This window comes from Polyodon spathula, chromosome 10, assembly GCF_017654505.1.
Source record: "Polyodon spathula isolate WHYD16114869_AA chromosome 10, ASM1765450v1, whole genome shotgun sequence".
Taxonomy (NCBI): domain Eukaryota; kingdom Metazoa; phylum Chordata; class Actinopteri; order Acipenseriformes; family Polyodontidae; genus Polyodon; species Polyodon spathula.
The window spans coordinates 38,234,252-38,246,695 of NC_054543.1; the positions used below are offsets into that span (position 1 = coordinate 38,234,252).

At 36.6% G+C, this 12,444-nt stretch overlaps 1 protein-coding gene across 1 annotated transcript; it reads right to left on the reverse strand.

The window, feature by feature from the left end:
• Nucleotides 1-18: 18 nt before the first annotated feature.
• Nucleotides 19-7,631, reverse strand: LOC121322262 (grancalcin-like). The gene is made up of 8 exons (XM_041261963.1): nt 7,458-7,631; nt 6,157-6,318; nt 5,741-5,810; nt 5,076-5,119; nt 4,469-4,616; nt 3,138-3,251; nt 2,545-2,603; nt 19-641 (listed from the first exon to the last, which is right to left on the reverse strand). The coding sequence occupies exons 1-8, from the start codon at nt 7,479-7,481 to the stop codon at nt 615-617; spliced, it is 648 nt and encodes a 215-aa protein (XP_041117897.1). The 5' UTR covers nt 7,482-7,631; the 3' UTR covers nt 19-614.
• Between the last annotated feature and the right edge of the window lie 4,813 nt (nt 7,632-12,444).

The window sequence follows — 12,444 nt, forward strand, 5'->3', positions numbered from 1 at the left end:
TAAAACATACTCAGTAAACAATGTAATTAGCATTTTATTAAACTTGGCAATAATAAACATTTGTCACTGTTGCACATACGTACTAGCTAGAAATACAGCAACATTAACAGTGTAGCTGTTTTGTTACATTTGTAGATGTATAATTGTTTGCCACATTATAAGAAGTTTGCTTTTTAACACTGGTGCTATAGCATCTTCCTCGAACTGTCCCAAAATGATAAATTACACATGATTATTATATCAGTAATCACAAAGGAATCTTAACACAAAACAGTTTTGTTTTTGTTTTTTTTTCATACTGTTTAAATATGTGTCACATTACAAATTAGCCAGCCTCAACACAAATCTCAGTAAAACATGCCTGATACATTCTGAATTGTGGGTTATGTATAAAATATAAAACAAGAAAATGATACAAATGCCCTTTACAGTTTTTAGATTTAAAAAAAAAAAAAAAAAAGTATAATATTCCCTTGCTGCCATTTTAAAACACAAACACAGTGTTTAAATTTCATCATGTTCACGTAGTCCAATGCCCTGGGGTAGCTGGTACACTCAGATTTTAAAATCCTGCTTCAACGGCATGGTCATCAATGATCTGCTTTAACTGGCATTCAGATTGCCATTGTACACATTATAAACTGCATGGAAAAACAAAGATGTTAGCAACATTGTTAAACTTCATCAAGATACTAATATCTTAATAGAATATAGCTGTGTACAATATGTAAAGTCACAGTGTTTGGTCTCCATGGATATTGATGGGTCATACAATGCGATAGGGCTGGTAAGATTAAATCCAAAATCTTTTTTTCTTTTTTTTTTTTACTTTCATTTCTCATTATATACATTAAATAATATAAATCAATTAAATAATTACATTTTTGTAACCGGCATAGTTAATAGCATTATTTAAATTTATCAACGAAACTGCACCAAATGCCCTGCCTTGCTGTGTACAGTATTTCTGCCAAAGACAAGCAGTGGGTGTGCTCTTTTCCTGCTTGTGTTAATTAGCATCTCATTTGCTGGTCCCCATCCTACCAGCGAATCACTTTTATTCTGTATTCAATGCAAACAAAAAGCGACCCCTTGGCTCCAGAGGGTAAACAACATGTAAATAAATTGTGCACATTGAAGAAAACTGACTGTTATAGTTTGCACTACTTTGGAGTTTCAAAATTAACTGTTTTTGATGGGGTTTTTTTATGATGTATTTTTCAAACTGGGCTGCGTGCTCAGTCTGTGTTTCCTGATTGATGACCACATCTAGTCTTAAGTACAAATCAGTGCCGCCCACTGCTGATAAAACTAATGTGCATTTGAGGAGATTTTTGGAGTTGGGTCCGAACCAGGTATCTGTATTTTCAGTCTGATTCCGGTTCTGAAACTATTTAGAAAAATGTGTCTGTATGTCAGTGTGTGAGCAGAAGGAGAAAGACAAGGAGGGGGGTTGGCACTAGTGCTAAGGTTCTACATCAGCATAAAAAAAACATTAGAAAAACCACAACAAACTAAACTCATTACAGCCGAGATCAGACAGTAGTCCAAAACAAGGACAACGAAAAGCAAATATATAGTCTAGCTAAGTGCATGTCTTTTTTTTGTTTTTGTTTTTTTAATGAGTAGGAGTCATTATAATTATCAAATGTATGCCAGAAATATTTTAAAAAAAACATAATATTTAATTATCAGTTTTATTAAAAACATAATAACACTCAATATACAGCACAAATGTATGTGGGTGGTGATAAATGCTTGAACGATTACATTTTGTGTGCCTAAATCGATTGCTATTTGGAGGCTTAACTAACGGCCTTACAATGCGAGTTTGATATTTAGGTGGATGAACAGGTTCCTCTGGGTTATAACAGTCTAAATAACTAGTGTTAAAGAATGTTCTAACCAAGTTTAATTACAACTGACTACGTGATTAGATGTGTATAAAACCAATACATAAACTAAGTTATTTAATGGTTTTTCAAAGTCAAGTTTGAGATCTCAGAAACTATTGATGGGTTCATTAACAGTAAAGAGCTCTTTATTTATTCAAAAAACAAAACTTCGAAAAAACATTTCAACAACTTACGAATTAAAGCTTTGTGAATAGAGCCCAGTGTCCCAGAGTGTATGGTCAGTATCATTGAGATATCGCAGTAAAACATTTTTACTAGAAAAAGCTTAAATCACAAGACCACATTACAGCATGCATAAAGGGATCAGCTGTCAAATTCATTGACTTTTTAGACAGTCAGTCTTCCTTACATGCACATATCAAGTCACTTTTTCAAATGATTGATGAGATTCTTCAAGTAAAATTTTAACTGTACGAAATAGGGGCTTTTAATTACCTTATAAAAGTCCATTCAATTAGTAAATGATTTATGGAGTATTGGAAATAACAGCATGTCTACATTTATGGACTCACTGTACTTGAATACAAGCATCTCTCTATAGCTACAGATTATCTCAGTGACGTGCTAAACATGTCCTAACTAATAACTGGATTATATTCTTGAAATGTAAATAAAAAACATTACTTACATCATCGTAGGTAAAGTTTACAACTCCTTGTTGCAGATTATCTCTCCTCTTAAAAGTTTCTGAAGAAAACCAACACATTTTTTTTTTTTTTTTTTTTATGCAAAATGGGTTTAACAGGTACAATATGGTTAGTACTGCTTAGATATGGATCCAGTAGCCCACTAAACATAACTGATGTTGAAAAATACTGTATACTGTCGAAACAACTTAGGAATCATAATATTTCAGAACAGATGAAGTACCAAATGCAGTGGTTGTGACTGGAATAAAAGTGGGACAATTCATTTCTCAAAATATTGTTGTCAAAAAGATGGCCACCTTTGAAATTCAAAGTTTAATAGGACAGGAATGTATTGCAGTTGAGGTTTTACCTTTGACTTAATAGCAATGGGGTCTTTAAAAGTCAATTATTTAAAAGAAAACACATGAATATCAAAATCTGTCTCAAACCAAATGCAAATCTTTCATGGAACAAACAGCAATTATTTAAAAAATTAGATGTCAATTTCTTTTTTGCAGTTATATTGCATGCATCTTCATTTCATTAAAAAAAGTTATTACACAAATGATCTTCTCGAATAAACCAACCATACCTGTAAGAGCTCGTAGCTTTACACAGCAAGCAACATAATCATCAAAAAAAATCCTGCCATTCTTACTGTAGCGCTTTAGAATACCATTCAGTGTCTGAGCACTAATTCTGTATCCTAGGAAACCAAGAAAAAATGTAATTCTTACATTAGTGAAGGACCCTAAAAATACATGTGTTGCCTCTGCACACAAAAGTAATAAACTGCCAATTCTCAGAATGTGAAATAAAAATACATTTCTACACTGCTGAGATTGCAATTTAATTAGTACTATTATTTTAAAACATTTTGTTCTAAAATGTAATTTACCATATGTTCATGGTTTGCATCTGAAACTGCATGCTTCACATTTGCTATACAATCATGTGATGTGCAATTAATTACTTGATTTAGGTGCTTACTATTTTACTTCATATGTTTTCATATCACTACTGAATGGAACAAACAATTATTTAACGCGGTACAGCATACATTGATAATCAAAATGTCTGTCAGCTAGCTCGTATTACTAGCACTTGTATAAATGTGCTCTTTCAATGCTTTATGTACATTCAGAAGTATGACTAGGTTTAAATGATAACTGTTCAAAACATTTATGTTTGCTTCTGTGGTACATATATATTTTGCTCTGCGATTACTTTTTTTTTTATCATACAAATCTTACATATGGTAATGTGTCATTACAAATGCATGCATCACACTATATGAAATGTGTGTATTCAGTATAAAACCTCAAAAACCCCACACTAAAATAAGCTCATATTTGTACTGGATTTGATTTTCTATTACCTATAAATTATTAATATGTGCATTTAACATATACTAACAATATAAACTGAGGGTAACTATAGACCCAAAGTAATGTATGGCCAATGTAACTATGTTTATTTGCTCTGTGAAGGTATGTTTGTGTTGCAAGGGAGGAGTGGCAGCTAGATCAACAGAAACAGTCTAATATGCTCCATAAACATGTCAGAAAACTGTGATAACCTACAGCAAGCTTTACAGAAAATGAAAAACTGTATATATGTTGCATCATTCAGAAGGCAACTCATCATGGACTTCCACTTTTTAAGCAACGGCACAACTAGTTGCATGGAGTAGCTGTGTAGACAAGAGCTTGACATGAGGTTGCGCAAAGCAGCTGTTCTGGTGTGGAAATTGTTCATCTAAAAAATATTATTATTATTTTTATTAATCGAAAGAAAGCTGCATAAGACCACTGAACAATAAGTGCATCCAATTTCTGAACAGATCCAAAGAACTTTTTTCCTACACTTTATACAGGTTTTTCGGTAGCAATTAAAATGTATTAAGTGTAAAATTTCACTTACCCATTGATAAAACAGCCTGACTCATTTCATGTGGTTCCACAGTCCCACTTCTGTCCTGGTCAAACATCATGAAGTTCTGCTTCCAGACATTCAAAGCCTCAAAAAGCTCTTTAAACTCATTAAATCCCATCTTCGAGGTCATATCTCTCTGAAGGAATTATGCTAAGTATAGATATGGTACAAAAGATAATTCTTATACAATCATTTTAAATATAGGTCTCAATAATATATTCCGAGATATGGAGTTAGCTATGTAAAATGAACGTCTACATTATTTTCTTGTAGCTATCTTTACTTTAACAAATAGCACATGTTCTAAGGTGGATAACTTTGTATTATATTTTTGTTGTATTCATTTCAATGCACACTGAGGGAGATGTTTAGTATCTTTGGCCATCCAATTATTATTATTTTTTAAGATTGTGTGCAAAGTTGCCCAGAGCCAATTGTGCGAACCACCTGATATATCACTACATAATTTTTCTGCTCACAAGCGTGACAGTTTAATTTAAGAAGTAGAGTTGTACATTAATGGTTTACACTTTGCTTTTTCAAAAAAAACCCTCAGCATTTGGGATTTTTGACTACTCCAGAATTCAAAGGATACATCCAGCATGGCAATCATGATTCTGCAGGTCTCGATACTGAATGCTGCGGGGGGGGGGGGGATTAATGATAACATTAAATTTAGGATCTAGTCTAAAATTATGACTAGGAAGAAATTAATGGTTAAAGCATTATTAATATTAATATAATATTATATTATTATTATATTATTATTATAATAATAATAATAATAATAATAATAATAATAATAATTGGGCGACTTACAGTTGTTACCAAATATCACAATACAAAGTATCACACTACAGATAAGAGCAGTTAAATAAAATACAATAAAATCAGTAGAAAATAAGATCAAATTCAAATAAGAGCAAAAAAAGAACACAGTAAATAATTACAAAGTGAGAATTCGACTAAAAGCAATTAAACTTAAATAGTAAAAATATTTGCTTAAAAAGCAGTAAATTAATTAAAGCACAGAGCAAGTACAATAAATGGATAAGAACGATTTCAAATAAGAGCAATTACAAAAAACATGAATACAGATACCTTATATTATTAAAGTAACATTATTCCTGTGGTAAAATACGTATGAAATGATAGCCCTCTATCAACCATTTCACAGCAAAGACATTCCTTTTATTTTAGCTGACAAAATGTGGAAGAGTGTGCTGAATAAATTAATATAAGAAGGGGTTTCAAACTTACGACTGTAGGAACCACTGATGCCAGTCTGTGTCAAGCATCTCTGAAGCTCCTCACAATCAATTTCACCATCCTGTGAAGGCACACTTTACAGTCTTATCAAGCAAAATCTAAAGTGTAATACCCAACAAAAAATCTGAGAATAGAAGCTATTAGCAAAAATACAAGTTATGTGTTACGAGCAGTGTTGTGCGATTCACTGCCCTTACAGATTCTGTTATGCCCCGTCGGTATGATGTGATGAGGTTAAAAGCTCTAAAACCACAAATGCAGACGAGTCTGGCTCTTCTGCACTGTGGTTAAGATGCTCGCTTGCAGTGTGCAGGATCACCGGTTCATACCTAGCCTCTCCTCTGTTGCACATGGACAAAAGACACGCAGTCTATAGAATGTAATTTATTTAATGCAATCACACTGACCTGTCCTGCGACTGCAGTAAAATAACTCCACATTGGGTCATTTACTGGGGCACCACCAAAATTTCCAGGATATGCCCCATAGGCTTGGTATCCCCCTGGTCCTGCTACCATTGGCATCCCATGTGCTGGAGCTCCTGGCATAGGTGCTCCATAACCTCCATGCTGGGGGAAAGAAAGAAATAAACTACATTACTTTTAGGAAATATCAATGACCAATTCAAACAGCAAATGAGTAGTTCAAGTATACAGTTTCTTATTTGCTATATATAGCTGCACTGCAATAGCCCAACTGGATGTTTGGTATTTACAATGCAGGCAGATTTAAAATACACTATGTGCTGCTCTTCCACTGTACAATTACTGTGCATCACAACAGTAGGATAGCAACCCACCTGCAGAAAATTGATTTAAGCTGGTTGAATATATATGAGGATCCTGTACAATAAAGCCAAGTTCCTAAATCTGAAATCATTTGCATTAGCTACTAATTATACACAAATGTCACTCACCCCAAAAAAGGCAGACAATGAATAAAAAAGTAACTTTGGTATGCAATGTCTGAATACTAAACGTGGAAGACTAGTACATTATAATAGCTTGATCTGCCACAAGGACTTTGAAACACTGTAGCTTTGCTGAAAAGCTATGGCAATAAAGCAATCAAATTGTGGCTTTATAACTAGCCACGTTAACCAGATGCAGTTTCTCTTTTGAGTATTATTAGTCGTAGTCATAGTGGTGATGGTAGTAGTTTTAGTATTACTAGACAGCAAAGAAGCTGTGTCAGTCAAAAGTAAATTGTACTGCTGATAACATTTGAGTAGCGCGCGATCGTGATTATAACACTGGAGAAGAAAAGAGCCCCTAAAAGACAGCAGTTTTGACAGGCCTCTGGCCCTCGGTTTACAATAATTAACATTAGCCGTCGAACCAATATTTCGACACAAATCCGGAATCATCACCACCGCTAGTTACTTTTATGTAGCTCATATATATATATTTTTTTTAAATCACCCATACCAGGCTGTGAATTTGCTACCAGCGGGAAATTCATAAATAATGTGGGTATATTGAAAACATCAATCTAAAATGTAGTAGCTATCATTTTCAAAGCTAAAATTCGCATATATATATATATATATATATATATATATATATATATATATATATATATATATATATATATATATATATATATATATCCGTCGTTAAGGCATTATTCCGAGGATCCGCCCCTAACTCGTACAAAATGAAGGCTCGCATTTTAAAGACAAAACTAAAAGTACAACAATTCATCTTACCCCTCCGTATCCTGGGTAAGACATCTTTATCAACTTAAAACTTCTGGGGGGGGAGAAAAATAAAGTTAACACAGTATTGTGTGAAAAAAATATATGACGCGCCGTCGTTATAGTAATCAAAATGAAGACAGATCAAAATCCTTCTTGTACTTCCTATACTAGCTCTTACGTAACTACGGGATGTGGTCACAGCCCCTTCTCGTAAATGAAACGGATGATGTCCAAAAGTGGCCAATTGACTAATTATCATGCAATACTCCATATAAGGTTTTTTTTTTTCGTTTTCGTTTTATGCTTTTATTTTATTTTTTCTTTTATGAATAATTTTGTAGGCCTACTCTTAAACTTGAAAACGATTTTCAGTTTCAATTCCGTGATGATGAGGTTTCTAAATAGAACCTCTAAATAGAAGTCTCTTGGTTTGCAAGCCGTTATGTATGATATACAGTATTAAATATAATGAAATGGATACGAAGGTTCTAAGAGAAGTATGGAGATTTTTTTCTAAAATCTCTAAGCAATGGCAAACCCCCCAACCACCAAAAAAAAGATAAATGAATCCAGATGGAAACAGACTTTGATAATGGTAACATTAACTATTTATCATTGAATGTTGAATGCATGTTTATAGCAACTTGACTCGTATTTAGGAGTGTAGACAACAATGTTATAGTAAATTCACTTTAAATCCTTTATTATTATTACTTTTTTAACACATTAATTCAGGACCAGCTGAAACGACCAGATCTGACCAGGACAGAGTAGGAGTTTGCTGAAATTAACTACAGTGCAGGGTGTAAAAACTGTGGAATTGTGACATTAAGGCTGTATTTAAGTTAATGCTAGCCAAACCATTTACATAGAAGAACCATACACTGGACAACTGGTTTAAGTTTTACATTTCATTCACCAGTATGAAGCAACTGCTGTTAAAACTGTTAAAAAAAAAAAAAAAAAAAAATTGCTCCTGTACCATTTGTTGTTTTGTAATTGCATTTTCTAGTCAGTTTTCTTAACTTTAATTCACCTCTCAATGTACAGTTACCCCCACCATGCATCATTATTGTGCTATTGATTTTTGGGACGCCAAGTGTAAAAAAAAAGATTTTAACATGTCTTTTTTTTTTCTCTGATTTATCTTAATCTTGTATTTTTTTCCCCAGATTTAAAGAAAAATGCAACATTTAATCCAGGATGTAAAATAAAACCAAAAAGAAAGCTCCAATTTTTAAATCTTTTTTTTTTTTTTTTTTTTTTTTTTTTAGCTGACAAATTAAATCTTTGCCCTTCGCAAATAAATCTGTTTTTGTTTTTGTTAAATAAATGTTTAGTTTAAAATTAATATATAAATTGACTTCTTAATTCGGACATGCAATTTTTCGGATTTACAAATCTTGTGAAAAACATTTAAATGTTTCATTTCAAAATAAATATATAAGTTGACTGCTAAATAGTTCTTTAAATGTTTCATTTCAAAATAAATATATAAGTTGACAGCCATACAGTTTTTCAGATTTATAAATCTCTTAAATAAATGTACTTCCAGAATTTATAAATCTGAAAATATTTAGCAAAGTTTCAACATTTAAATCCAGCATGTGAAATAAATCAGAGAAAAGTGTTCCAGTTTTTAAATCTGTGTTTACACTCGACGAGCAGATTTATATAAATGCCTGTTTTTAAATCTGTTTACACACGGAGAGCAGATTTAGCTAAACATTTAGCTAAATCTGGAATTGCATGCAAATGAGTTCCGCCCATTTGACCTTCATAAGCATTGTTTGAATGGAGGAGGCGGGATGTCTTGACCCCGTATTCCTGAAGAGACCTCCTTGAAGCTCCAAGGCGGCCCACTGTAACGACAATGCTTTCACCATCTGCGAAAGTGGGGCTACTTCAGCCCAGTTGGGTTGCCTGTCCTCCTCTTTCCATTGTAGAAGCAGACTGAGTTCTGAGTCCTGCCTCTGCTGATCCTGCCAATCAGCGGTGCTCAAACTCTTGCAGTAAGGCACAGAGTTGATCGCTCTCTCGTTCCTCGAGTCCCTCCTTTCTGCACTAGTACACCCCCTTCGTGGTCTCACTGAGTGGCTTCCTGCCCTAGGTGATGCTGGGATCAGCCGTCTCTCTCTCGTTCTGCCCGTCTGTTGCAGGAGCTCTCAAAAGAGCTGATGCTCGCCTGGGGGTTGAAGCTGGTACTGATCGCTCTCTTGCTCTGCCTACGTCTGTTGCAGGAGCCCTTGTAAGGGCTGACGCTTACTGGAGTCTGGGGGTTGATTCTGGTGTCTGTCGCTGCTTTCTCGCTCTGCTTGCGTTTATTGGAGGAGATCTCAAGAGCTGCTACTTGTTGGGATCAGGGGGTTGATGCTGAGATTGGCTGTCTCTCTCTCTCACTCTGCCCACATCTGTTGCAGGAGCCCTTGAAAGGGCTGGCGCTTGCTGGGGTCTGGAGTTTGATGCTGGGACCGGTCACCACTTTCTTGCTCTCTCCGCGTCTGTTGCAGGAACCCTTGAAAGGGCTGACATTCACTGAGGTCAGGTGTCTGACACTCGGTTGCTGCCTTGCTCTTGGCGCTTGCCATTGGTAGCCCTTAAAAGGACTGGCAACCACAAGGACCTTGGATGGGTAGGAAAGATTAGCTGTGATGACAGCGAACATCGCTCTGGCTTTCCGCTGTTGTTCCAACCCTGGCCGTCGCCTTTTGCAGAAGCCCTTGAAAGGGCTGGCATGTACCAGGGTTCTCGAAAAGCCCATTGCGCTGGGTGGGGTTGCTGGTTCCTCTAGAAGGAGTGATGGGCCTGCTGTGAAGGTCACCGTCCCTTTCACCAGATCCAGCCGAACTCTCGTCTGTTGAAGGAAATTCCACCCCAGATGCACTGGTCCTGGATGTCGGAGACCCAGACCTCCTGGTCGAAGGCAGTCCCCCCCCAGGCACAGCTGCATTAGCCCTCTCCATTGCTTCGGAGATCGTTGTCCCGTCACCGTCCACAGTTGCACCATCATGGTTGCCTCTTTAGCCTGGCTGGTCTGGCCAGTCTGATGAAGGATGTCAGGTCTGACTAGGGTGACAGTGGATCCGGTGTCTATCAGCGCGGTGCAGGGCATGCCCTCCACCCTGCAGTTCTGATGGAGATGTGCCCTGATACTGGTTCTCCCCACGATGACTGGTGTGCTTGTGGTTTGTTTGGGATTGCAGGGGCAGGCCGAAGCTTCCTCTTCTACTCCGGCGTTGGAGGCTGACCACCTGGGTGTGGTAGTTACCCATCTCTTCCTCAGTCAGGTTCAGCAGCACCATCTGGGCCTCCCCTCTCAGTGCTGCCGTCAACTGTTGTCCCTTGTCCTCTCCGCTCCACTTGCACAGCTTCCTCAGCACGGTTAGCTGAGGGTGGAAGACCTCAATGTACACATTTAAACATCTATTTAAATGTTTTTCACGAGATATATAAATCTGAAAAAAGATATATTAAAATGTAGATTTTTTTTTACACTTGGCGACCCATATTGATTGCCCTTTCCCTCCTGCAGTAAAGCAAGACGCAGATTTTACAGGAACTGGATTATAGGAATGTAGGGTAGATTACTAGTCTAAGATGGCTGCTCTGTAGTGAATTATCTTTAGATACTTTGTTTATAATGAACTGAATGTTATTCAACAGCACAATGGTATTGTAGCGATCTCGGTTAACGCAGGCAGGCACATCGCACAGGGCGAGGCAATCTGCTCACAGGCGGAGGGCGGGCGCTAACCCGGGACCTCTCAAAAACATAGCGCGCATACCGCTGTACAAAAGAGCCGGCTCCTTTGCAAGGAGTGTATATTGGGCTTATGTCTTTGTATGTGATTACGACTCCTACCAGCCCTCCTACCAGTCACGATTTGATTGAAAAGTTGGCTGCAGAATGAAGGCTCCCACAGCGTAGCCCACACAGGGTAGTGCTGCATGCACAACTCGTAGTTTACGTGGGATCTCCAATGCACCCCTGCAGCACCCCTTCACGTGGCCACAGAACCCCCACGAACCTTAGGTTTAGGTTATTGTTGTGTGTATTTAAAGTTACGATCAATACCCCACGAACCTTAGGTTTAGGGTTAGGTTATTGTTATGAAATGAACTTCGTGTTAGTACCTAAATTTGTCACCCTTATCATGCTATCAGGCTGTAGAATGTAATGATGACGTCTATTACGAGTTGCGCACGCAGCGCTACCCTTTGTGGGAGCCTTCGTTCTGCAGCAGGGCAGTGCTAAGAAAATAGCACTTTTCATCATAATTACGTATTGTCATAATTTGCTAATATTACTGTTTAATTCAAAAGGCCTTGGGCAAATGTGAAATCTACTTCAAAAGTTTGATGCATTTTTTTTTTTTGTTTTTTAACATGGCGAAAACCAGCATCATTTCTTACCCCTCCCTTGACTCGCCATAGAACAAATTCTGTAGAGTGAGTCTTTGCGCGCAGTCAGACGCAGCAGCAGAGTCGAGTATCTTAACAGAATCTCTGCGTTCCTAAAGAGTCTGCGTTGCAGTCGGGAGTGTGCGCCTGACGTCACGGTCTGCGTAGACGGAGCGAGGCAGCTCTGGGGGTTTCCCAGCACAATCGACTGAGCAAACAAGGCGACTGACTTGATTGATTTTCTGATTGCAGAAGACCTTTTTTTTTTCTCTGTTCCCATACAGCTCCATCATAACTAGAGTGGTAAATACGTTATGCAAAGACTTATTTCAGTAACCCTAAGACCATCTTTTATTATGAATCTGTTTACGCAATCAAAGTTTTGTACATCGGTTTTATATGGAGAATATTCTACGCTAAAATGATAAATAAATAAATACGGTAATAAATAAATGCATACATCTATAATTAAAAAAATATATATATAAATATAGAACTAAATACATACATGTTGAAATAAATACATACAGAGATATTTATTTATTAATTTATTCCTGTATTTATTTCTTTTTTATTATACAAGCTCTTTTTCTGT

Coding starts and splice junctions, on each gene's coding strand:
- LOC121322262 (XM_041261963.1), bottom strand. CDS start 7,481: ATGTCTTACCCAGGATACGGAGGG. Junction 6,319..7,457: donor CTTACCCAGGATACGGAGGG/GTAAGATGAATT, acceptor TCTTTCCCCCAG/CATGGAGGTTATGGAGCACC. Junction 4,617..5,075: donor TCATGATTGCCATGCTGGAT/GTATCCTTTGAA, acceptor TAATTCCTTCAG/AGAGATATGACCTCGAAGAT.